General features: G+C 41.2%; 1 protein-coding gene across 2 annotated transcripts; it reads right to left on the bottom strand.

Moving 5' to 3' along the window:
* Window positions 1-1,776: 1,776 nt before the first annotated feature.
* TRIM38 (tripartite motif containing 38) lies at window positions 1,777-23,508 on the bottom strand. Of its 2 annotated transcripts, none has more exons than XM_004043366.5 (8): window positions 23,306-23,508; window positions 22,879-23,112; window positions 19,205-19,803; window positions 16,734-16,829; window positions 14,058-14,288; window positions 13,087-13,109; window positions 12,876-12,988; window positions 1,777-3,016 (listed from the first exon to the last, which is right to left on the bottom strand). In XM_004043366.5, the coding sequence occupies exons 3-8, from the start codon at window positions 19,613-19,615 to the stop codon at window positions 2,493-2,495; spliced, it is 1,398 nt and encodes a 465-aa protein (XP_004043414.1). In that variant the 5' UTR covers window positions 19,616-19,803; window positions 22,879-23,112; window positions 23,306-23,508; the 3' UTR covers window positions 1,777-2,492. The 2 variants fall into 2 exon arrangements, with proteins under 2 accessions (XP_004043414.1, XP_018885456.1); XM_019029911.4 differs by having other exon boundaries at window positions 19,205-19,645; window positions 23,306-23,443.
* Between the last annotated feature and the right edge of the window lie 3,736 nt (window positions 23,509-27,244).

Genomic DNA, 27,244 nt, shown 5'->3' with positions numbered 1-27,244 from the left:
TTCTTGGGTCAGTTAGGCCATTGGTTTCTTTTTAAAGGTTTTCAAATTTATTTGCATCTAATTCTTCAAATTACTCTCAAAATTATTCCAGTATATATTCTTTTGTTCCTATTTTCTTCTGTATTCTTTATTAAAATAGCTAATGATTTATCTAGCAGGACTTATATTCTTTCCATAACTTTCCTGCACCCCAATTAATCTCCAATTTTATATTTATTCTGGCCTTCCTTATAGTTTCCACAGGTTTATTTTATTCATTTTTTAAAACTTTTATTTAATTGTTTATTTTATTATCATTCTTTCTTATTCAGCAATCTAAGTGCTTAGGGATATAGAATTTCCTCTAAGCAGCATATGCTAGGCTTTAACAATGTTAGGGAGGCCTCCCCTTTCTGGGGAAGACCACACTTAGATTAACACAGGACTGTGGGATGCCAAGAGGTAGAGAAGAGCTTATGAAAATCCAGATTACATCTTCACTGATCCTGCACAAAGGTGGGGTTCCTCGGTTACCCACTGGGTCCTATTCCCCAAGTCTGGGTCAGCATACCGAGACTACAGGTATATAGAACAAGTGCAACTGGGGATAATCCTTCTGTTGGGGAGAAAAATCTTTTTTTTCTATTCATCTTAGGTTCTCCATCTGTGGCCCTATCAAGTAGACTAACAAAAAACAGATTGACAAGACAGAAACAAAGCATGTGCATTGTACAAACACAGGAGTACTGAGATGAATACTCAAAAGAGGATTTAGAACTTGGGCTTATATAGCATTTTAACAAAAGAATACATTTTTTAAGTGACAAGGAAGAGGAAAAGGACTTTGAGTTTCTAGTGCAGTAAATTGTGGGAAGGCAACTTTTTCTTTCCCCCCTTTTTTTTTTTTTTTTAAAAAGACTTCTCTGGTGCTATGTCCAGGCTGATAAGAGTCTAAAGTCTCTGGTGACTAACTTTTGTTCTTCCCGGAGTAAGAAGACACCTTCACAATTTCATATCCTGCTTTTAGGCAAATAGGGAGAGGGCAGAGGTGTTTGTTTGTTTTTAATCTATTTTTTTTCTCAATTGTCTTCAGCTCAAAATACTTCTTATGCCAAAGATGGCATATTCTGCTACCCTTCACTTACTACTTACAACCCAGCCTCTATCATCATAATTAGAACTTCTGACCCTGGGGAACATGGGCAATAGTTTGAACTCTTTTATATCTCCCTTAGGCAGAGATGGAGGCCCAGCCATGCCTCTGACATCTAGACACAACTGTTGCTTCATTTCTCCTATTCTCAGAGGTGATGTTGTAGGACTTCAACAAATATCAGTAAACATTAATTTTTTTTTTCCTTGAGGCACAGCATGATCTTGGCTTACTGCAGCTGCTGCAGGCTCAAGCAGTTCTCCTGCCTCGGCCTCACGAGTAGCTGGGTTACAGGCGCCTACCACCATGCCCGGCTAATTTTTGTATTTTTAGTAGAGACGGGGTTTCACCATGTTGGCCAGGCTGGTGTTGAACTTCTGACCTCAAGTGATCCACCTGCCTCAGCCTCCCATAGTGCTGGGATTACAGGCGTGAGCCACCATGCCTGGCCATCAATTTTTATGTCAACTCTAAATTATAACATTTAGCAATTTTGTGACTTTTTATGGTCATCATTAATGTTGTTTATGTTTTAGTTGTAGTCCTGTCATTACTCACTCGGGTATGGTAATTTGGTCTTTTTCAAAATGAAGTTAAGGTCTATTTGATCTTCTCTGAATCATAATAAGAACTGCCAACAGCCATTTCAGCAATAACTATTTACTGAGATTTTAAAATATTTCAAGGTAATTGGTCCTAGCAGACTGGAAAATACCAATTTCTTTTCCAGAACTGAATCCCCCATCAAAGTTCAATTTTACTCATAATTCCCTTTTCATTTGAAGCACGTCATTGTAAGCCAGTCTTAACCCTTCTCTCACACTTTGCTTGGCTGTTTCTCAGGTAGAACTCGGTAAGTCTGGTAGCCTCCAGGACTGCCGCTTAGATTATTAAACAACATGTCAGTGGTTGTAAGAGTCAATGTTATTTTGATTTTTCTGTTTTGTTTTGTTTTAAATGCAGTTGGCGGATAATTGCAGCTTTCTTTCATTCCCCACATGAGTTCAAATGGCAGCAAACAAACTAGGAGAACGCAGACCTTCTGACTTGTGGGTACCCCTACTTATCACCTGAAGACCCTTGGAAATCAAAGCCCTGACTCATTAAAGACGGATGGAGACAGCAACGTACGATCATCACTATTATCTTGCTTTGCCCCAGTCTAGGTTAACCATCTGTGGTATTTTTAGTTGCTAAGTCCATATATTCAACATAAATCAATTATATATCCACTAAAATCCCAGCACTAGTCTAAGTACTAAGGAAATGACAGCGAAGAAAACAGGCCAAACGTCTGCCCTTATGGGATTTATATTATTTTCTCTGTGCTGATTAAACCAAGGAGCTTCTGCTCTTTTCCTTAGTCACCTGGGGGAGGCAGAAACAAAGGAGAATATTGATAAACCTGGAAATAGGGCCGGAGAGTATCAGAGAAGGAAGCCTTCGGGAAAGTAAAGATGTGGCAGCCAGTATTCCCGTTATAAAAGGATACAACTCCGGCCTCATAGTCCAGAAAAATTCCCACAAGCAGGGGCTGCTCATGCAGATGAAGGGAAGTTGGGGGAGAAGTAAGTGCTACATAGCCTTTCTTTTTGCACAGCCTGAGGGTCCAGAATCCAGACTGAGGCTCTTGCTTCATGCCAGTGCCCCTCTGCACATTTTCCATACAAACTCCTAAATCCCACCCGGTTCCTTCGCCAACATCTACTTCAAAGTAACGTCTTCCTGAGGTGAAGCCTTCACAACCCAAGACACAGGGGAAGGCAGTAAATCTCCTGGAAGATGTGTCCTGATTCTCCTGGGTGTATCCACGAGTCACTTGTCTCCGATCCTCAGAGAGAATTAGTTCGTGATGAGCTGTATCTGGATCCAGAGTCACACTAACTGCAAAACAAAACAAAACAACACAAACAAAAATAATTTTGTTGCTGTGAAGAACACAAGTTATTTTATTTTATTTTATTTTGAGATGGAGTGTTCCTGTCACCCAGGCTGGAGTGCACTGGCACTATCTCAACTCACTGCAACCTCCACCTCCTGGATTCAGGCAATTCTCCTGCCTCAGCCTCCGGAGTAGCTGCAACTACAGGTGCGCACTACCACAAGTGGCTAATTTTTTAAAATTTTCTGTAGAGATGGGGTTTTGCCATGTTGGCCAGGCTGGTCTCAAACTCCTGACCTCAAGTGATCCACCCACCTCGGCCTCCCAAAGTGCTGGGATTACACAAGTGTGAGCCACCATGCCCAGCCACAAGTTATTTTCAATAAAACCAGCCTGTGTTCAAACCCAACTATTGTTTCTTATAAACTGGGTGAGCTTAGGCAAATCATTTAACTCTCTGAGCCTCAGTTTGTTAACTATAAAGTGGAAATTACCGTATTTGTTGCAGAGCATGGTGGGTAGGATTGAACAAGCTTATGTTTGCTTAATGCTTGGTAAAATTCCTGGTACATGGTAACCACCTAATAAGTGGTAGTTGTTGGGGTGATCAGGCCCAACACCAGCCATGGGGGTACAAAGTCCGGTGGGGTCAAAGGAATGAGAAAAGACGAGTTAAGAGTGCATAAAGTGGGTCCAGGGGGCCAGCGCTAGATTGGAGGCTGCAAAGGCCCTAAGCTCTGGGAGCCCACACTATTTATTGGTGATCAAACAAAGAAGCAGGTGGTGAGGACGTGAGGGTAAACAGGTGAGGGCATGAGGACATGGGGGTAGAAAGGTAGTGGTGCATTAAGCGTAGCTGTGACGGTTTAGCATTTTCTTTGACACATGCAGAATATACTCTGCTGCTTGAGATAGTAGAGGACATGTTTATGAGTAAAAAGCAAGGAACCAACAAGTCTGTGCACTTTCCAGAGGCTATGAGGGGTTTTATGCCCTGAGCCCTGGGTTCCATCCAAGCCACAAGGGGTTTTATGCCCTAGGCTTAGATTTGTGGTGCGGCAGGGCAGCCTTCCACCCTTTGGCACAGAGCTTGGTGTTCCAAAGGCCACAAGGGGTTTTGGACCCTAGACCCCGGACATCTTCCAAGACTCTTTTACATTATGACAGACAAGCCAGTCCTGCTTCAGCTCTTCTAACAACATGTAGTAATAATGATATCATCAACATCATCTTCGTCTTAATTATTCAAGGATGCCAAGGTACAGAACGAACCTGTTAATATGGTTACCATCCTGTCCAAAGTTCTTCTCCCATGCAGGACTTCCAGGAATCATGAGACAGTTGAGCAGAAAGATACCTTTTCCCTTCTCTACTGAATAACCACCAACATTGAGACTCAGAGAGGGAAAATGACTCAGCTAATGTCTTAGCTTGTTATTGGAAGACCCAGGTCTCATGACACATGCCTAGTCCCATGACTTTTAATTGTAAGCTCTTCTCTTTCCCCTCAGATAATGTTCCATAAGCATTAGTATGAGATAATAATACACTGAGGACCAATATACATGAAAAATATCAGACTACAATCAAACAAGACAGAAAAAAAATCTGATAACCTAAAGTGAGATACTGAACAGTATGCAGTTTTGAAAATAAAAAATGGTAATAGGATGTTCTAACAAGAGAGTTAAGAAACCACTGTGCTACTGAGTTAAATGTCGATCAGTTGGTCTGTGACAATTAAGGAATTCAAGTATTCAGAAACACTTCCTGTGCTGGATGCTCTCTGTTTGTTCTTCCAAATAATTCCCTCACTTTTCCCTGTCTTGCTCTGTGCCCAGGAAGGCTGACGTGGACACATTAACCAGGCTTTCTGCCCTCTGGCTTGGTTCAGCCAATGGGAAGCACCAGAGGAGACCATAGGGCACAAAGAAGCAGCCTTGGGAGTATTCAGTACCCCAGTCCCACGCTATGATTTGGAGGGTCTGCATTCCTCTGCCTCTGGGCACACTCTCGTATAGTTACAGCTCCCTACACCTGCCACTAGAGGCCCAGAGGAGGTGATGGCTCTCCAACTGTTCCTAGTTCTGGGCGCTTCCTGTTCCTTGTGGATTTCCCAACTCCTCACCTTTGTAAATACCCTCTTTTTTCAAACTCTATTCAGTTAGCTTTTATCAGCCTGACTCACAGAAGTTTGGGGTTTCAATTCATATTACCTGAATGACTCAGGAAATCCCATGTTGAGAAATTAAAATGTTTACGGGGTGGTAATACCACTTAAGAGAAAAAATATCAATTGGATTTTTAAAATTCTGCCTATCTATTGGTGTGACACATCAACAAAAACATATAGAAAGATTGGAAGCTAAAAGATAGATAATATAGTCATATACTGTTATAGTATTATATCAAAAGATATTAAGTCAGAGCATTATTAAGAATGGAAGAAGGGCCAGGTGTGGTGGCTCATGCCTGTAATCCCAGCACTTTGGGAGGCCAAGGCAGGCGGATCACTTGAAGCCAGGAGTTCAAGACCAGCCTGCCCAACATGGCAAAACCCTGGCTCTACCAAAAATACAACAATTAGCTGGGCATTGTGGCACATGCCTGTAATCCCAGCTACTTGGGAGGCTGAAGCACAAGAATCACTTGAACTGGGGAGGCAGAGGTTGCAGTGAGCTGAGATTTCACCACTACACTACAGCCTGGGTGACAGAGAGAGATTCTGTCTCAAAAAAAAAAAAAAAGAAAGAATGAAAGGAGTCACCTAAAAAAGATAACACAATTTTAAACATAAATGCACTATATTATTAGTGAATTCATGTTTAGAATTGTGTTAATATACAAAGCAAAAATTGTAGAATTACAGGAGAAATGGACAAATCTACAATCATCATGGGATATTTTAACATTCTTCTTTCCATAATTGATAGATCAGGCAGACCAAAAGAAAAAAATAAGGGAAGATATGGAAGGTCTGAACAATCTAAGAAGCGCAATCTCATAGTCAATACATAAAGCTCAGCAATTGCTTAATTTAAGCAGAGAATATGCAGTTTTCTCAGGTATAGATGGAACATGCACTAACTGAGTAAATACTAGGCAGAAAACAGTCTGAACAAATTTCAATAAATCTGTATTACACAGATCATTTTCTCTAGCCTCAATATAAGATTATAAACCAATAATAAAAAGATGACTAAAAAGATTCTAAATATTAGGAAATGTAAACTACTAATAAATCATTAGAAGATGTATAGAATGGAACAATAATAAAATGTTATTTATAAAAATATACAATGAAGCTAAAGCAGAATTTTAAGGAAAATTTGTAGGCTTTAAATGCTTATCTTAGAAAAATTAAAAAGCTGAACATTAATGAGCCAAGCATCTAATTTAAATTTTAAAAAGAACATAGAAAGCCAAATATAATTTTTTAAAAAGAAAAAATAGATATTAAACAATATAACAGTGAACTTAAAGAAAACAAGAATGCAATAAAGAGGAAAAACAAAAAAAACAAAAAAGTAGCTTCTTTTAAAAAAAATTTAATAAAATAGACATACCTCCAATGAGATTTATCAAAGTAAGACAGAAGGCACAAACAGAATGAATACAGAAACTTTTTAAATATTACAGAGCTTTATAATAAATCTTATGCTACTAATAAAATTGAAAGCACTGATAAAATTATTACTTCCTAGAAAAAATATTTCTGAGTAAAACTCACTCAAAAAACAAATAAAGCATGGGCAGACCTAACATTAAAGAAATGAAATCACTACTTTAAATTTTACCGACAGATAATAAAACATGCATCTTTATCAAGCAAAAATGGATCTTGTCAGTTTTATAGGAAATTTAGAAGTCAAGGCATGAGTAATGCCAATCTCATACCAAATCCTACAAAGAATAGAAAATTATGGCACCCACTTATAGACATAGATATAGAACTCCTGCACAAAATAATATAAATAACAAACCAAATTTTATATTTGCAACTATACATATTATATGTGTATGTATTATATATGTTAACATATACATATATAATATGTATAGCATATGTTCTACATATTATATATGTATAGTATATGTATTTTACAATATATAAATGAAAACCCAATCTTTAATATATTCATCTAGATTGTCATATATGACGTATATAATACATTACATCAAAAATGTGTACAATAATTAGGCCAGGCACAGTGACTCATGCCTGTAATCCCAGCACGTTGGGAGGCTGAGGCAGATGAATCACTTGAGTCCAAGAGTTTGAGACTAGCTTGGTCAATATGGCCAAATTCCATCTCTACAAAAAATATGAAAAATTATCCAGGCATTGTGGTGCACACCAATAGTCCCAGCTACTCGGGAGGCTGAGGTGAGAGGATCACTTGAGCCTGGGAGGTAGAGATTGCAGTGAGTCGAGATTGTGCCACTGCACTCCAGCCTGGGTGGCAAAGGGAGACCCTGTCTCAAAAAAAAATTAAAAATTAGCCAGGTATAGTGGCCTGTTCCTGTAGTCCCAGCAACTGGGGAGGCTGAGGTGAGAAGATCACTTTAGCTCAGGTGGTGGAGCCATGATCGCACCACTGTACCACTCGGCTTGGGCAACAGAGTGAGAGCCTGTCTTGAAAAAACAAATATATACACACAGTAATCAATATATATATTATATGTACCAATCAATGCTTCACTTTTATATATAATATAGATTACATCTTATTAGATATATAGTATTCCTTCTCCATAGATAGATAGATACAGATATAGACATAGTATCCTCTATCCATATTAGAGAGAGGATACTATATATATCTATAGTATATAGAGATGCTGTCTCAAAAAAATTTAAAAATCAGCCAGATGTGGTGGCCCATGCCTGTAGTCCCAGCTACTGGGGAGGCTGAAATGAGAGGATTGCCATTGATCCTCTCATTGGTTAAGCCATAATCGCACTACTGCACCACTCAGCCTGGGAGACAGAGTGAGACCTGAGGTGGGAGGATATAGATATAGATATATAAATAAATATGTATAGAGAGAATACAATATATGTGTGTATGTATATATATATATTAAGACACTGGGAAAGAATACTACATATATGTGTGTGTGTGTATGTATATTATGAAGACACTGGTGGGATGGTTTCATTACCAATTGGACCAAGAGTCCAGGTATGGAGCCAACATGCAATGTTGTTGACTGAGCTGGCAGAGCACTGGTCATAGTTACGGGAAAAGAAGGTCTCCAATGAGACATACTTAACAAAATATATGAACTTGCCATATACGTGGAGAGTTCTGGTGTGTATATAGCCTTCTCTCACCAACCTAGCAATTGTCTTCATCATCATTATAATGCTATCAGAGCATAGCTGACAGCTAAATTTTTTTGTCCTTTTCTTCTTCTTTCTCTTCCTTCCCCTCCCCCACCTCTTTCTCTTCCTCCTCCTTCATCTCTCTTTTTTTTCTTTGAAATGGAGTCTTACTCTGTCGCTCAAGCTGGAGTGCAGTGGCACAATCTCGGCTCACTGCAACCTCTGCCTTCTGGGTTCAAGCAATTCTGCCTAAGCCTCCAGAGTAGCTAGGACTGCAAGTGCACACCACCACGCCTGGCTAATTTTTGTATTTTTAGTAGAGATAGGGTTTCACTATGCTGGCCAGGCTGGTCTCAAACTCCTGCTCTCAAGTGATCCTCCTGCCTCGGCCTCCCAATGTGCTGGGATTACAGGCATAAGCCACTGTACCCGGCCTCCTCCTTTAAGAGACAGGGTCTAGCTCTGTTGCCCAGGCTGGGTACAGTGGCGTGATCATAGCTTACTGCAGCCTCGAACTCCTGGGCTCAGGAGATCCTCCTGCCCTAGTCTCCCCAGTAGCTGGAACTACAGGCATAGCACAGGGGGCTAATAAAATTAATTAGGTGATAAAATTCACTGCCCACTGATGACTAAGCTCTTTGGAAATAAAAGACACAGACCTTGAAGGAAAATGTGTCTACTTAATTTTGAAACCCTATTTATCAAAAAACAGGATGAAAATGCAAAATGCCATCCACATGCCAGAAGATATCAGCTATAATAAGTTCCCATAAATCAATAAGGAAAAGAACCCAATAAAAATTATTAAACCACAGTAAATCATGGGTAAATCACAGAGGCCTGAAGGGCTAATGGACATACAAAAAGAATCTCAATCTCACTAGTGAAATCAGAAAAGCACAAATTAAGTACACAATTAGGTACCATTTTAAATCTGTAAGACTGTCAAAATCATAAACTATATAAGTAAAGACTCAGGGAGTTTTGGAGGAGTGAGAGCTCTTATATTGCTTGTGGGGTAGAATTGGAAAAATTTCAAGATCTGTAGTATCTGGTAAAATTATGATATGCATCCCTCACACCAGCATGTCACTCCAAGGTATCTCCCTGGAGGGAACATTCACGGGACACAAGGAAGCATGGATAAGAATGTTCACAGTAGTATTGTCTGCAACAGCAACAACAACAAAAAAACCCAACTACACACAACCTCAATGCCCAGTCCATAAGGCAATGGATTAAATACACTTCAGGCCAGAGATGGTGGTTCATGCCTGTAATCCCAACACTTTGGAAGGCCAAGGCGAGAGGACTGCTTGAGCCCAGGAGTTCAAGACCAGCCTGAACAAAATAAAGAGATATTGTTTCTACAAAAAATTTTTTAAAAATTAGCTAGATGTGGCGGTGCTTGCCTGTGGTCCCAGCTACTGGGGAAGCTGACGTGGGAGGATTGCTTAAGCCCAGGAATTTAAGGCTGCAGGGAGCCATGATGGGGCCATTGCACTCCAGCCTGGGTGACAGAGTGAGACCCTGTCTAAAAGAGATAAGTAAATAACAACTTTGCATTTTCTGCCACATTGCAAAATGGTGAGAGAGTGGTTTCTAGACTCTAGACTCTTTCTATGACTACCTTCTAGTTATGAGATCCTACAACACTCACCTAACCTCTCTGTGTCGTATTTCCTCCTCTGTAAAGCAAAAATGCCCCATATAGAGAGGACTGTGATACAAAACAAGAACCAAGAAAAGTAAAGCTTTTCTAATCTGTCACAGACTAAAGAGTGCTCAGTATATGTGAGTCATTATTCCTGGTGCTGGTAGGAGTGTATGTTACAACTTTGAGTCAAGTAACATGGTACCATATATTAAGATTAACAACAACCTCAGCAATCCCAGTTTGGGGTATGTTCCCAAAAGAAATGAAAGCACCAGGATATAAGGATGCATGGACTAGAAAGTTATTGTAGCAACATTGTAATAACTAAGTTCTAAAAACAGCCTGAAGCTCCATCAGTAGGGATATGGTTACATATATTTATTATATTCTTATGGAATTTTAGACATAAAAAGTAACGAGTAACATAGAAGAGACAGTGTATATACGTTACGTTTGTACAAACTTAGGGAAAGATATAGATCACCCTACCTAGAGAAGTCAGATTGGAGAGGGATGGGAGAAACCTTGAAGTTTCTCCTTATATCCTTTATATTGTTTGACTGATTAAAATGTATTTGTTGCATCTGCTTGAAGGCAATGTAAAATAAAATAAAAATACATTTAAAAATAAAAATAAAATTTATTCATATCACTTTTGTAATAAAGCTGGGCACAGTGACTAACACTTGTAATCCTAGCACTTTGGGAGGCAGAGACAGGCAGATCACCTGAGGTCAGGGGTTCAAGACCAGCCTGGCCAACATTGTGAAACCCCATCTCTACTAAAAATACAAAAATCAGCCAGGCATAGTGGTGCGTACCTGTAATCCCAGCTACCTGGGAGGCTGAGGCACTGGAACCCAGGAGGCAGAGGCTGCAGTGAGCCGAGATTGCGGCACTGCAAGCCAGCCTGGGTAACAGCGAGACTCCATCTCAAAAAAAAATTTGAAAAAAGAAAAATTATAATAAACAGTGTATAAGAGGGGAGAAATATTTAGTTAAAAGATAAGCCCATTTAAGAAATAGTTTCACTTGACCCGGAAGGCGGAGCTTGCAGTGAGCCAAGTTCGCACCACTGCACTCCAGCCTGAGCGACAGAGTGAGACTCTGTCTCAAAAAAAAAAAAAAGAAAGAAAGAAAGAAATAGTTTCACTTGAACCATATTATGATTCCTTCTGTAAAAGATGAGAGTAGGCAAATTGACTCAGTGAAATCCCAGCAAAACTTACACAAAGTCTTGTTCTTCCTTCCTGTCATCTGTATAGGATGAAATACAGAGTGCTTTTGGGTTTTGTTGTTGTTTGTTGTTGTGTATTTGAGGGGAATACAGGTCTATAATTACTTTTCTGAAATCCCTGGAATAAAATGGGCTTTGCCATTCAAATTAGTTTAGAAGTTATAAAGGCAAAAAAATGCATATACTCTAAAGTTCAACCCCATCATGGCCTAAGGCAGAGCCCTGTAATCAAATTCATCAATATATCTGCAGCAAAACATTTATTCAAATTAAGTGGGATAAATAAAGACTTTTAAATAGTCTCATCTCAGTGCCGTTCAGAGTTGGCCACTGTGGAAGACAGACTCAAGGGTGGCCTTCTATGATTCCTGCCTCTTGGTGTTCACACCCTCATAAAATTCCTTGTCTTTGAGTGTGAGCAGGGCTTATGAATTGCTTCTGACCAATAGGATATGGCAAAGATGATGGGATATAATTTCTATGATTACGTTTCATTGTGTAAGACTCCATCTTGCTGGCAGATTTTCTCTAAAGAGTCTGTCTCCTGAGCTCTCTCTGAAGAAATAACCGGCCATGTTAGAAGCCCATGTGCAAAGAGCTGAGGGGTGGCCTGTAGAAGCTGTGGGCAACCTCCAGCCAACAGCCAGAAATAACCAGGGCCAAAGTCCTGCAACCATCAGGAAAGAAATTCTGCCTGCTACCTCAGTGAGCTTGGAAGTGGATTCTTCCTTAGCCTAGCTTCCAGATAAGAACATAGCCTGACCAACACCTTAACTGCAGCCTTATCAGACCCTAAGCAGCAGGCCCAACTAAGCTGTGCCCAGATTCCTGAACCACAAAAATTGAGATAACATATCGGTGTTGTATTAAGGTTCTAAATTATGGTAATTTGTTTGTACTAATAGATAACTAATATAACCACCAAATCATTTCAGGTTAGGCCAGATTTTTGTAGCCAAATGAATCATGATAAAACTTTCCATTTTCAGGGATTTTTTTGATTTTGTACTTACGGATACAAATTTGTGAAAGTATAGTCAGCACTGATTTAAAAAATCAAGGGAGCAGGAAACTCAGTAAATGGTTCTAACATTTTGGAATCTGTAAATTGGTTGTAACATTTGTCATCTGTGTTATCTAAGTCAAGTTCCTAAAATATGTGAATGATAGGTTATCATACTCACCTACTTTTCTTGCATTGCTCTAAGAGTTGGCTGATCTATTGATAATAAACACTATGATCAGATCTAATACCATGATGTGCTATTATGATCCTGTGTCAGTCACAGGGCTAAGCACTTTGTACATGTTGATGCATTTAATTTTGATGATAACTCAATGAAGTAGGAGCTGTTAATATTTTCATTTTTCAGAGGGGGAAACCAAGTCACTTGGAGTAACATGGCTAATAAAAAAAAAGAATAAGAATTTGAAAGGTTTGCGCAGATAACCAGAATGCAATGCTCATCACATTCACTAAGCAGTGAATCATACTAACTAGAGAAAGTATGAAAGCTCTACTGAAATTAACTAAACAACCTCTCTGGCTGTGAGCCTGCCAAGAGACAGGTGGTAAACTTGGTTACTGCATAAGGCCCCTTCTATCCACAGTATTCAGGAATTCTTTAGTGAACATACCTTGATGACTCCTTAACATTTTCTTCACATCGAAGTAAAGCTTGGAAACGTTGCACATAGTATGAAGTTCCAAGGAGACAGCCTCTGATGTTTCCAGCTTCACAGCCCAACTCCTAGAATAAGCAGAGGCCAGAGATTTCTTCAGAGGTGCATTCCATTCATTTCTATATATATGCACACCCCTCCCCTCCTGCATTCAAACAGGACTTACCTGCTCAAAGTGTCATTCACATTCTATAAAGAAACAAAAAGAAAAGGTGAGCATGGGAACATCGGTATTTCATGGGGCTTGTCATGCAGGGCTATTCTTCTTTGCTTTACCCAAAGAAGTAAAGAGAGTTACCCCAGTCTTAGATATTGATGGATACTCAAACAAAGTAATTCCCACCAGTCTTAGGTATTGATGGATACCCATATGGAATAATTCCTACCAGCTTCTGGGAGATTCAACATGGCAGGATGTTTATCAACATTTCCATCTATTCTCATCCTTGCTGAAGTCTGAGGGCCAGGAGCTTTGTCCATGCTCCCTCTGTAAGGACTAGCTTTTGGTGATCGGATTTCCTTCACAGTGAGCCCAGATTAGAGAACACTTATCATAAAGGTCCTTAGTGGTGAATCTGTGCACAGCCCTGAGACTGGGCCACTGCCACTAAGATGGTGGTAGCAGGTATCACACAGTGGTAAAGCAATCATGCTATACACTCAACCTTACAGTATAGTCACCAATCCTGTTAGTTAGAACCAGAATTAATGGCTCCAGATGTTTATCTTCCTACAGATAAAGCTGTAGATTGTACCATAACAGCTCTGGAGCAAGGGTTCTACAAGCAAATCAGGGAAAAGATTATCACTCATTTTGGCTGCCCCACTTCATCACCCATCAGTCACCTAGTGGAGTATTTCAGGAGAGAGTCAACAACCAGGGTTCTCTACACATGGGCCAAGAAGGCAAACAGTGGTAAATGTTATCCCGTGGTTTTATTTGGCCAAGCTGTGTTCCCTCAGAAGTTTATTTTTCTAATTGACATAAAGGTACCCTATAAATTAGTGAAGGCCAGCCTGATGGCACTGATGTACATCTAAAAGAAACATTACTTTATCTTCCCATGCTTCCTTACCATTCTCCTTTAATAGCACTATAACATACCTTTTTTCCCTACTCCGAGTACACAGCCTCACCTGCAGCAATTTCTGGGCTGAGCCCTGACATTTTTCCTCCAGTTCCAGGATATGGCTCTTGAGTTCATTGCTCTTCAGCCCCAGACTAGCCTCACAGTCCCTCAGTCTACTCAGAGTCTGTTGTTCTTCTTTCTCCAGCCTCCAGAGATAAGACTTCTCTTCCTCATGTAGGAAACACTGGAGATTCTTAAAGTCAGACTGGATTTTTTGTCTCTGAATCTGTACCTTCTCCTGGAGTCAAGAAAGTATGGTCAAAAGGTGGAGGTAAACCAAATGTCCATCTATGGATGAATGGATAAACAAGAATGAAAGTCTGACACACACTACTACATGACAAGCCTTGAAGACATTCAAGCAAAATAAGCCAGAAACAAAAAGGCAAATATTGTAAGACTTTGCTTATACAAGGCATCTGGAATAGTTAATTTCATAGAGACAGAAAGTAAAATAGTGGTTACAAGGTGTTGGCAAGACCAGAAAATGGACAGTTATTGTTTAATGGGTAGTGAGCTTCAGTTTAGAAGATGAAAGATGAAACTGAGTTGCAGTTTGGAGATGAGAATGGTGATGGTTGCACAACAATGTAACAATGTAAAAGCACTTAATTCTACTGAACTGTATACTTAAAAGTGGTTAAATGCTTAAGTGTTATATATATTTTCACACAAACATACACACACACAATCAGCCACTGGGACATTATTTTCTCATGAGTCACTGAAGCTGGAAGAATGTCCCCAGTTTCCTGCTGCAGAGTCATGTGTGGGAGGCAGGCACTCAGATGTGGAAGAGGTTGTCTCAGATTCCTTATAGTCACCCAATTAGTTTTCTTGTTCCTCAGCCAAGACACAAGAGAAAGCTGGGTTAGGAGTGCTAGATAATTTAATTGTGAAACTAGGGCCAAGTTCAAACACTTCATCAGTTACAAGGATAAAAAGATTTACTTATGATTTAAGAAGTTAGATTTCTGAGTTGGAGCGATTTTCTTGAAGTAAAAGCTTATAAAGAACATCACCCAGACTGGATTTTAAGACAACCAGGCTGGTAAGAGGGTCCATAATTCTTGGCAGGGGGAGCTTTGAGTGTGGCAGGCATTTATTATGGTTAACTGAGAAATACTGTTCTACTACCCTAGGGTCATCTTAAGCATTCCTATGTGTAAGACTGACAGAAATCAAGTGAAACTCTCATCTGAGGAGATGTAAAGTTGCAATTTCCATTAGTGCTGTCTAAATTAATGCAGTGGGAGTGTGTATTCAGGGCAATTCGAATCTATGTTCTCGGATTGCAATCTTCAAACTTGGCCCAAATAAACTCTCTACTTATCTTAGAAAAATAAAAATTAAAAAATAAAAATAAATTCATACAGTGTTTTGATGACTATGATATAGAAGAAGGGTCTTTGACTTAGGATGAGGTGGAATTTTTGTGTAGGAGACAGGTGCAGCTTTAACTCTTGTATAGACGGGTTTTCATATATGTTAGTTACAATCAAGTTCTTCCCCATTGCCCAAGATCCTAGAAATGGGGGAAGTAAGACTGTACTCAGGAGCTCAAGAGCAACATCTACAAACAAAGATCAGGGTAGAGATTAGAGAGGACTCCTGAAAGAGAGAAAATTGATATCAGTTTGTGGGATTTTACTGCAAGCTAGTGAATTATATAAATATAAAGGTTGGTGCAAAAGTAATTGTGGTTTTTGCCTTTACTTTAATGGCAAAAACTGCAATTACTTTTGCACAAACCTAAATATTTCCATAAAAGAATGTGGCTCTGATAATGTGGAGGTTAGTCAGCCACGGAAATAGTCTGAAAGTTTGTAGTTGCAAGTGTGTAGGTTGTTGCATTACTTGTGATGTACTTATAAATCAAGTATAGGCCGGGTGCAGTGGCTCACGCCTGTAATCCCAGCACTTTGGGAGGCTGAGGTGGGTGAATCACAAGGTCAGGAGATCAAGACCATCCTGGCCAACATGGTGAAACCCATCTCTACTAAAATACAAAAAATTAGCCAGGCATGGTAGCGCATGCCTGTAATCCCAGCTACTCAGGAGGCTGAGGCAGGGGAATTGCTTGAACCCGGAAGGTGGACGTTGCAGTGAGCTGAGATCACACCACTACACTCCAGCAAGATTCCATCTCAAAAAATAATAATAATTTAAAAATAAATAAATAAATAAATAAAGTATATTTCTTTCATCAGCCTCATGAGCTTGAGTAGTATGAATTTCAATCTGGAGTGATCCTGTTGTCTAAGTGTTCACAAAGGTTGGTTTCTGTACCTGTAAAGTTGAGAGCCAGATGCTCCACTGTGGTAAAAGTGCCAGGGAAATGAGTTGAGGCCTGCAAACCAGGTTTATTTTGAGGTATTTAAAGTTTGAGACCCAGTCAATGCTTTTTCTAGGTAAATAGTCATACTAATTCTGCTTCTTCTGACTGAAGTATCAGGAATCCCAGCCAACTACAGTTTAAAGATGGAAGGGGTTGGTGCTAAATACTCATGGATGTAAACCTGGAACCAGGGGCATAAATACAAATAATGGTTTCTTCATTGGGTTTCATTTTTTCAATCTGGTTTAGTGAGAATAAATCCTCATTGTGCTTTTCCTCAATCATCCCCTATGCCTAAGCTCTAGAATGGAAAATAGCTTGAGATCAATGAAGTCAGATTCTTACTTTCCATTTAGTTATTCGCATTGCTGTGGACAGCTTCTGCTCCGTACATCTGTCTTCAAGTTGCTTCAATTTTGTCACAGCTTTCTGGAGCTTTTCCTGAAGGAAAAATTTGATAAGTGAAGCCTATTCAATTTGACTCTTCATTAGGGACCTAGGGGGAATCCCAATCTTCTAAGATATATTTGAATAATAGTGAATATTTATTGAGTCCTCATTGTTTTTTGCTAGAGAGCATGCTAAAGGCTATATGTGCAGGAACATACTGATCCCCTTGGCAACCCTGAATAGTTGGTAGGATTTTAAACTTCATTTCTGTGTTGCAGAAAATGAGACTAAGAAAGGGGTAAAATAACTTGCCCAAAGGGCTATGACTGCCAGGTGGTGGAGCAACAATTGCAATCTCATCTGCTGACCCAGAGCCTGAGCTATGTCCACCACTAGAGTCCTGCCAGGAAAAAGTTGGATATAGAACAAGGTAATCATCATCTAAAAGATTTTGTAAAACAACATGCTGAACCAAGCAAAACCAATACCAGTGTTTGGCACACATGAAATTTTGTGTCTTATGAGTCAGGAAAAATCAGGATGTCAGCTGGTTATTAGAAACAGTTCATGGAAGAGGGGAATTCTGGTATCTTTTGAACAATGGTATCATGAATCCAATTTAAAATGATTTAGTATTCATGTCAAGCTTTTAGCTTATTCTTCAAAACAGTTTCTCATATTTCTATTGAAAGTGATTTGAAGCTGACCCAAATTGCTAATTGTAGTCAATGCTGAAAGAATTGTCTCCTGTCCTCTGTAAACCCAACAAGTATACTCATTAATTCTCGAGCATTCTCAGGAAAAGGCTCTATGTAACTGTTTTAGCAAAAGATGACATTGTCCTTACTATATGCCAAGTGCTATTCTATGCATTCTATATTTTAATGTCCTCAAAGCTTATAACCACCTCCTGTGTATGTGTTTTAGGGAGGGAGGACACTGCTATTATCCCCATTTACAGATGGAGAAACCAAGGTGTGAAGACATTAAATAACGTGCCCCAAATTGCCCATCTAGTAAGTGACAAAACTCAATTTCAACATAAGCTGGCTCCTTTTCTTACTACTTGGTGGAAAAGTAATTCAAATGGGAATATCATCATCGCAGTTATTAGCTGCTCCATGGAGTTTAAGGAAGAGCTGCCATGAGCTGAGTGGTGGTCATGATTGACATGTCCTTAGAAGGACTTAGAGCCTTCATACAAGACCACCTCTGCCTCATGGAGGACAGAATAAGGAGCCTGACACTGGGGACAACATTTTCCTCAAATTTAGGCAGGACAGAGAAGGAAAAAGGACATCAGGACTATGCCCATTCCTCCATGCTGCCAACAGCAAAGTCCCACCTTCCTTAATATGCTTTCTGGCAAGAAATCTGGATGGTACACAAAACCTCTCCCTCTGCTTCACCTTCCACAACCAAGCATTTCCAAATCTTTGACTCTTCTTCCTGAATCGTGCTTAAAATCTGCCCTCTCCTCCCTTTCTTATACGGATAGTTTGAATTTTACTCCTTGATATTCCTTTTATTATAAACATGCCAGAGTAGCTGGGCACAGTGGTTCATGCCTCTAATCCCAGCATTTTGGGAGGCTGAGATGGGAGGGAGACCAGGGGTTTGAGGCCAGTATAAGCAAGAAAGGCAGACCATGTCTCTACAAAAAATAAAAAAAATATCCAGGTATGGTGGGGCATCCCTGTAGTCCTTGCTACTTGGTAGGCTGAGGTGGGAGGATTGCTTGAGCCCCAGGAGGTTGAGGCTGCAGTGAGCCGAGATTGCACCATTGTACTTCAACCTGGGATACAGAGCAAGACCCTATCTCAAAAAAAAAAAATGTAGAGGTACCAGAGTGATATTTTCAATGTCACTGACCCTTCATTCCCCAAATGAAAATCCCCCAATAGGTGTTCAATTTTTATGTGTCCTTCAGGAGTTACTTCTAAGATGAACCACTCTCTACCCTAAATGTCCCTCCCCACCACCAAAACCAGGGACCTCCAGGCAGACATTTTTGATGGTTTGTTTTCTTTACTAGACTGTAGATACCTAAAAGGTGATGGGTCTTTCTTCCCTGTTTTCAGGCCCTACTGCATGGCTTTACATATTGTGGTTTTTCAAATGATATTCATGGTGTGAAACAAGAAAAAATGTGGGTGTTTGGTTTGAGAACAACCTGTTCTAAAGCAAAGAGAAATTCATCATAACACAAATGGATAGAGATAAGAGTCCAACCATCCCATTGAAGGTCAGGATGGACAGTCTAGATAATTGAGCAAGAAATCATCATAAACTATTTTTCAGAAGAATGACATGATGAAAGCTGTATTTCCAAGTCATAATGTTAGGTTTCAGGTTAAATCATCTCAGCTCCTGGGGAGCAGGATAAGACTTGGTACTCACCAAAGCCCCTGGGCCCACACACTCACCTTGTAGCCCTGGCATACGTCTTCAACAAGAGCTGTGGTATGCCCTTTGTGCTGTGGTGCCCGCTCACAGCGCCAGCAGATGAGCTGCCCCTCGTCTTCGCAGAACAGGTGGAGCTGCTCTCCGTGTTCCTCACATGACATTTCTTGATCCGTCTCTTTGAGGGCTTCAATGAGGCTTCCCAGCTGCTTGTTGGGTCGGAGGCTATCCATGTGAAATGGAGCCCGACACTGGGGACAGCAGAATGTCTCCTGCCTCAGTTGCTTTTGGCTTGGGTTTTTAAAGAAGTCTGTTATACACAAGTGGCAGTAGCTGTGTCCACAGTTGATGCTTACTGGGTTCGTCATCAGGCTCAGGCAGATGGAGCAGGTGGCTTCCTCCATCATCTTCTTGGTGCTGGTGGCTGAGGCCATAGCTTTTATTGAAAAGCTCCAATATTGGCTCTAGAGATAGAGATGAAGCAGCCAGAATTTTCCACCGTGATGAAAATACACCTCACCTGCACCTCTATGTGATGAGCTGGCTGCAACTGACTTCCATAGGTCTTGAAGGTTTTCCTTCCAACCCCTATTATCTCGTTTTGTATTGAAGAAAAGAGGACCTAAAAGGAAGAAGTTGAGGCTGAGGTTGTTTGGGCCACGTTTGAGAACTGCAACCCAAGTGCAGAGTTTCAAGTTGCCCTCATTAGCAAGCAGTTACAAGTGGTTGTTTAAAGGAAAAAAAGCAGTTTTAAAGCAGTTTTAAAGTTGTTTGCCAAGAATTTACATTAAAATAGCATAAGCTTTTGACTGGCTATACATTGTTCTTTGTATTACAGATCTCGGGAATATGTAGGTAATAGATGAGGCAGCCAGTCAGGAACAAAATGCTTTTGAACATGGGGTCTTAACTGAAGACCCCATACTCCTGCCTCACTTGTCCTGATAAATTTTGCATACCTCACATAGCTCAGACTGCTCTAAATTATTTAATTATTTTTCTTTTCTCAGTCTTCTAATTTTTTTTTTTTTTTTAATAAGACGGAGTCTCACTCTGTCACCCAGGCTGGAGTGCAGTGACGCAATCTCGGCTCACTGCACCTCCGCCTCCCGGGTTCAAGCGATTCTCCTGCCTCAGCCTCCCGAGTAGTAGCTGGGTCTACAGGTGTGCGCCACTACGCCCAGCTAATTTTTGTATTTTTAGTAGAGATGGGGTTTCACCATGTTGGTTGGCCAGGATGGTCTCGAGCTCTCGACCTTGTGATCCACCTGCCTCAGCCTCCCAAAGTGCCAGGATTACAGGCATGAGCCACCGTGCCCAGCCTCTTTTTCTTTTCTTATAAGACAAGTTCTCGCTCTCTTGCCCAGGCTGTAGTGGAGTGCAGTGGCATGATCACAGCTCACTGCAGCCTCGACCTCCTGGGTTCAAGCAATCCTCCTGCCTCACCCTGGCAGAGTGGCTGGGACTACAGGTATGTGCCACCATGTCCAGCTAAAGTCTTCTCTCCGGAAAGAAGAAATGCATTGGAATTTAGAGGATACACAAACGTCTAGCTGTGTAGCTAATACAGTAGCCACTATCATGAGTAGGAATTTAAATTTAACTTAATAAAAATTAAAATGAAAAAATTCAGTTTTTCTGTTCCAGTTACCACATTTTGATTGCTTAATAGTTGCATGTGACTAGTGGCTACATAACAGCCTCAATATACAACATTCTGTTATCACAGAAAGTTACCTTGGACCAAGTGCTGGGAGAAGCAATGCAGGCTTCCTCACAAAAGCTGTAAAAGAGAGAACTCAGGGAGTGTGAAACTCTTTCCTATTCTAGTTAACTTCAAGAATAATTGTTACCAGGCCAGCACGGTGGCTCACGCCTGTAATCCCAGCACTTTGGGAAGCCGAGGCGGGCGGATCACCTGAGGTCAGGAGTTTGAGACCAGCCTGACCAACATGGCAAAACCTCATCTCTACTAAAAATACAAAAAGTTAGCTAGATGTGGTGGTGCACACCTGTAATCCCAGCTGCTCAGGAGGCTGAGGAAGGAGAATGACTTGAGCTCCGGAGGGGGAGGTTGCAGTGAGCCCAGATTACACCACTGCACTCCAGCCTGGGTGAAAGAGCGAGAATCTGTCTTAAAAAAAAAAAAAAGAAGAATTGGTACCAGAATTACTCTTTGTAATTGGTAGTAACACTTATGCAATTGGGTGATCTGTGACAGATTCCATTGAAGGAGTATGGGGAGCTTCACCCCAATATATGACTCCCTGGTATAATGAGTATTTTGAATTAAAGGCCCTTAGAGATCAGCAGATGCTGGAAGAGACTTTTCCCCTATCTACATAAAGACCAGTCACACTAGACAAGAAGAACAATTGTTTTTCCTTCCAACCCCTATTATCTCATTTTGTATTGAAGAAAAGAGGACTAAGAATGTAACCAGACCTAATCAGACACTTTCACAAAATAATGTCTGTCTCTCAGGCTCATTCATTTTCCAAAGAGAACCATTTACAAGTTAAACTCTGTTCCTCCATTCATTCATCCTCCCGAATATTCATTTATTCTCCCTAGTAATCATTTACTGGCCCTCAACAGAATTACCTATATTCTCCTGATATCACCCTTCCCCTCTGAAATAAATATGTATACATGTATAAATATGTTATACATACATATTTATACAGTATACATACATATTTATACATACATACATATGCATACATATTTATATTTATGTATTTATACATAAGTATTTATAAATAAGGCTATATAAGTATCTACCCCCATTGGCAGAGAGGGTAATCACTCTGTGATTCTAGCCCATGTACTTGTTAATAAATTTGTATGCCTTTTCTCCAATTAGCCTGCCTTTTGTGAGTCGATTTTTCAGTGAACTTCAGAAGGCAAAGGGGAAGTGTTCCCTTGGCTCCTACACCATCATGACAGTAAAATTTGACTCCACCTCGACCCCCCCCCCATCCCTCACAAAGAACAACAACCAACACTGGTTAATAAGGTCGGTTATTTTTTGTTTGTGTTTTTTTTTGTTGTTGTTGTTGTTTTTGCTTTCAGGAGCAGAGGTATAATAGGCAAAAGAAAGAGAAAGGAGAATAGTGAATACCTCTTCTGCAGAGAGAGGGGTGCCTAAGTGGGACTTCCCTGGCTAATAACGTCTTGCTAGAGACCCAACCAGGAGGATAATGGAAGCAATCAAGGCAACCAGAACAGCCAGAAGAGCCGGTTTATCCTTTTTGTGCCCTCTCCCTAAACTGAGGGAATAAGAATTGGAAAGAAGGCTGCAGAGCAGAGGGTTTGCTCCTGAGGAGCAGTTATTTCTATGGGATCAGAGCTCCTGCAGAACTGGGGAGTTTACTTTTAATATCTCTTCTCCAGGACAGGACCTATCTCAAGAGACATGTTCAGAGTGATTGCAACATAAAGAGTTTGCAGACCCAAGGAGGAAGGGAAGGCAGAAAGAAGATGGGGGAGGCCAGGGATAGGCAGCAGAGGAGTGACCAGGAGCGAAAAAGCCTGCCTCTTCTGAGAACCTAGCTGGGCTCTCCCTGTACCCCCCATCCCTCCCCCCGCCCGCCCCCACACCCCTACTCCTGGGAGCTTCTCTAGGACAGGGGCAGAGTCAGGAGGAAGTTTGAAGAGTGCCTAGAATAAAAAACAGTAATTTAACTACAATTACCGGGTAGGCTGTTTTCCTCTCACAATCTGATCAGTCTCTTGAAGCCACACAGAATTTCTTCTGAAGATGTGTATTCCTTGGCAGGCTATTTCCTCCAGTGATACACCAGGCCCCTCTCTGCTGGGGTCACTGCACTTCTGGGGAGATGGGGCTCCCCTCCTTCCAAGGCTCCAGGGTTCCTGTCCTGGGCCCCACTCATCTAAGTTCTGAATCTTCTGAGATTTGGTGTAAAGTCTGGTGAAAGAAAGAGCAGGAAAGAGGTGAGAGCTGTAAAACAAAGAAAGTCCTGACCATTTTCAGAGTTGGAGGGGCCCTGCTGTCAGGAAATATATTCCCCACCCCACTTGCCACCAGTACACACTCACATATCCACTGAGAAAACCTTAGCCTGGACCTTTTCCACAACCTGCACTGCTCAGACACTTACATATTCGCTGCTAGTCCCCTCTGTTGCTGCCACTTCCTGGGTCAGGAAGTTAACTCAGACCGGATTAAACTGAGAAGTGAAACTACTGTGGGAGGCGGGGCTCATAAGATTTAGGAGAAAACTAGTGACGTTGCTCATATCATTTGCACTCTGCCTCTCCGGTAAAGGAGGGGGAAACGTAGGAAGAAAATATCCTTCTTTTACAGCAGTAAAAAGAAGGAACCAATTAATAACCCTGTAAACTATCATGTGACCCCAACACAGAGTATCTAAAAACAGGAAGCCTGCAGAGGTTCAGTTCACAGACTCTGATTTGAGATCTTTCTACTTTTGCCACCAACTCCCTTGGGAGTCCTTAAGCCTTCCTAGCTGATGTTACTTTTTTGCTATTTCTGGGTTGCTTGTGGTTCTATAACTGCTCTGAAGGGTGTGGTGGAAAAAGGGGTGGTAACAGCAGTAGGACTCATTGGCATCACAAAATTCATCTGAGTCAGCTTTCTATTCTTCTCTGTCCCGTTCTGTGTCTTGTTTTTCTCCTTGCTGTCCTTCTGCAGGACTCAGATCTTCTTCAATAGCGAGGGTCAGCCAGGATAGAAAATGGGAGTCACTAGTGGCCCAGCAGTGAGTACCCCCAGGTTAGAGCTGTGTGGGATCCCTGGGACCATCACTCTGCTTTGTGCTTTGTGGAGAGAAGGCTGTGGGGTCCAGGGTCAAGTCCTTAATGACTCAGCTCCAGCTTCTCCACTTCAAAATGAAAGAAAAAGTACTATCACCACCCGTTAGAATTATTATTTCATGGGGAAAAAAGATGGATTACTATCTCACAATAAGAGCTTGTCACATTTATAAGTCTCAGGTGTAAGAGGCATTTATGATAACAACATAATAAATGCTGGCTTAAGTAGATGCAGTGGTCCAAGGGAACCAGTAAGGGGAGCTCAGGACACAGGTGGGAGGAGAAATTAAACTTGAATTCTGGGAGCCACTGGCCTGTCTGGGCCCCTGGCTTGCCTGCTGACCCTGATAGCCAATGGAACATGGAGTTTGGCCCAGCTGCAATCCCTCTGGTCCGACTACTCAAAATAAAGGCAAGATTGGGAAACACGTTCCTTTCTTCCTATACCAAGCAGAAGACTCTTCAGCACTGCACCCTCCTGGATGCTCACAGAGCCTTCTGTTGTTTTGCCACCTACGATTTATCATGCCCTGGCATGATGGTTGCAGACCCCATGCATAGCATGGGACATTCTACTCCTGAGGCAACCAGCACACAGAGAGAGGAGAAAGAATGAGCCCCTGAATCCTTGGTCCCACGATGAGTCCTTGCAGATATCTACAACTTTCATTGTTGTGGATGTGACTCTGTACCCAGGCATGGCTCATTCCAGATCTGTCCTATTGTCAGAGGTGTTCAAACCAGAATGACTCCATTTTGAATGGGGGCTAGGTAAAATAAGGCTGAGACCTACTGGGCTGCATTCCCAGGAAGTTAGGCATTGTAAGTCACAGGATGAAATAGGCAGTTGGCACAAGACACAGGTCATAAAGATCTTGCTGATAAAACAGGTTGCAGTAAAGAAGCTGACCAAAACCCACCAAAATCAAGATGGCAACAAGAGTGGCCTCTAGTCATTCTCATTGCTCATTATACACAAATTATAATGTGTTAGCATGTTAGAAGGCATTCCCACCAGCTCCATAGTGGTTTATAAATACCATGGCAATGTCAGGAAGCTACCCTATACAGTCTAAAAAGGGGAGGAACCCTTGGTTCTGGGAATTGCCCACATCTTTCCCGGAAAACATGTGAATAATCCACTCCTTGTTTAGTACATAATCAAGAAATAACTTTAAGTATCTGTATTAGTCCATTTTCACACTGCTGATCCAGACATACCTGAGACTGAGTAATTTATACCAGGAAAAAATGTTTCATGCTCTTACAGTCCCACGTGTCTGGGGAGACCTCACAACCACAGCAGAAGGCAAGGAGGAGCAAGTCAGGTCTTACATGGATGGCAGCAGGCAAAGAGCTTGTGCAGGGAAACTCCTTCCTATAAAACCATCAGGTCTCATGAAACTTATTGACTATCATGAGAACAGCAGTATAAATTACTCAGGGAAAGACCTGCCCCCATGATTCAATTACCTCCCACCAGGTCCCTCCCACAATATGTGGGAATTTAAGATGAGAGTTAGGTGGGGACACAGCCAAACCATATCAGTATCCTTAGTCCAGAAGCTGCTGCTCTGCCTGTAGAGTAGCCATTCTTTTATTCCTTTACTTTCTTGCTTTCACTTTACTGTGTAGACTTACCCCAAATTCTTTCTCACACGAGATCTAAGAACCTTCTCTTAGGGTCTGGGTTGGGACCCCCTTTCTGGTAACACTATCAAAGGATCAGGAAAAGGAAGCTAGTGAATGCTAAAAAGGAAACAAACTACCATTACCAATAATAACAGCAAGACAAAAGCAAAATGGATTGTGACAGCTGTCCCATCTCACACCTGTTTCCCATTGCAGGAAGGAGGGGCTGGTTCATGCACAGAGTGACAAATATTAGAAGCAGAGAGGGGGTGCAGATGAGACTTCAGGAATATGTTGCCAAAGGCAGGCCTAGGGAGAAATCAACCTGAACTATCCCCAAGGAGGAAGGCATTATCTCCAATATGTAAAGTTAGGCTTGATCCTGTGATTATGGGATATAGGAGTCCAAAGACTCACAATGGGAAGTAGGTCACTAGAGTCTCCTTCAGAAGCTCTGTACTGTGTGTTCCCACTGTGGGGAAGAGTCAGCACTCAGCTATTCCTAGAATGCCTGTCCTCAACATCTTCAGATTTTGCCTCTCAACTAACCCTATCCTGACCACTTGTTAGCAAGTATACCCCTCTCTCTCTCCCAAACCTTTTCAAATCTATTTTGTTCCCATGGCACTTATCACTGAATATTTTACTAATTTATTTTGTTTGGTGTTTGCTTCCCTCATGAGAATGCAAGTTCCATAAGGGATGGATTTTTTTCAATATTGTTCACTGATGAATCCCAGTAACTAGAATATTTCTAAGCATAGTGATGTGCATTAAATCAAAGAGTAACTTTCTGAATTGCACTAAACACACATCACAAGAGGTGTGTGCACATATGTGCATGATGCATGTAGTGTGGTGTGGGTGTTGTGTGGGGTATGTGGTACTGTGTGTGCTGTGTGTGGTATGTGATACATAATTTGTGTTAGTGTGATGCATGTGATGTGGTATGTGTGTGCGTGTCCATACATATTAGGGGTGGCAGGGATGTTAATATGTCAAATGGTACTAGAAAGTATCAGAACTCATGGTGCTTACTGGTTTCCCAGAGAGCTGCTTCTCTCCCACCTGTAGGATATACTGATGGTTTGGACAGAGAAGAAATAAAAAGAAGGCTGTGACCTACTGGGCTGAGGAAATAAAAACGAAAGTAAAAGAAGAGCTGGGAAAAGAGAGTAGAGGGGCCAAGGGAAATTTCCCCTTTGGCTTCTGGGGAAACTTTGCTGAAAAATCAACTCACAAATTTATTAACATGTACACAGGGAGAACCATAGAATGATTATCCACTTCCCAAGAGGGCTTAAAAGCTTATATATTATCCTGGCAAAACAGATTATGGGAGGGGAAGAAGAGAAATTCTGTTGATGGGATTACTGTTGCGGATTTTTGCTCCTTCGCTCAGCTAGGTCTGGGTTTTTGTCTCACAGCCAGGAAGAATTAGGCATGCAGCCATCAAAGAATGAGCGGAGTAGAATTTATTAAGTGAAAGGAAAGCTGTCAGCAAAGAGAAGGGTCCTGAAAGCAGATTTCTGGTTTGCTCTTCACAGTTGAATACTAGGGCTTAAGGCTCAAATTCCTGGCAACTCCACCCTGTCCTACCAGTGCATGCAGGCCTTTAGACTGAGCTACTC

The sequence above is a fragment of the Gorilla gorilla genome, chromosome 5 (genome assembly GCF_029281585.2).
Source record: "Gorilla gorilla gorilla isolate KB3781 chromosome 5, NHGRI_mGorGor1-v2.1_pri, whole genome shotgun sequence".
Lineage (NCBI taxonomy): Eukaryota > Metazoa > Chordata > Mammalia > Primates > Hominidae > Gorilla > Gorilla gorilla.
Note: the sequence above shows the minus strand (reverse complement) of the source record. Positions and strands in the feature narration are given on the sequence as shown.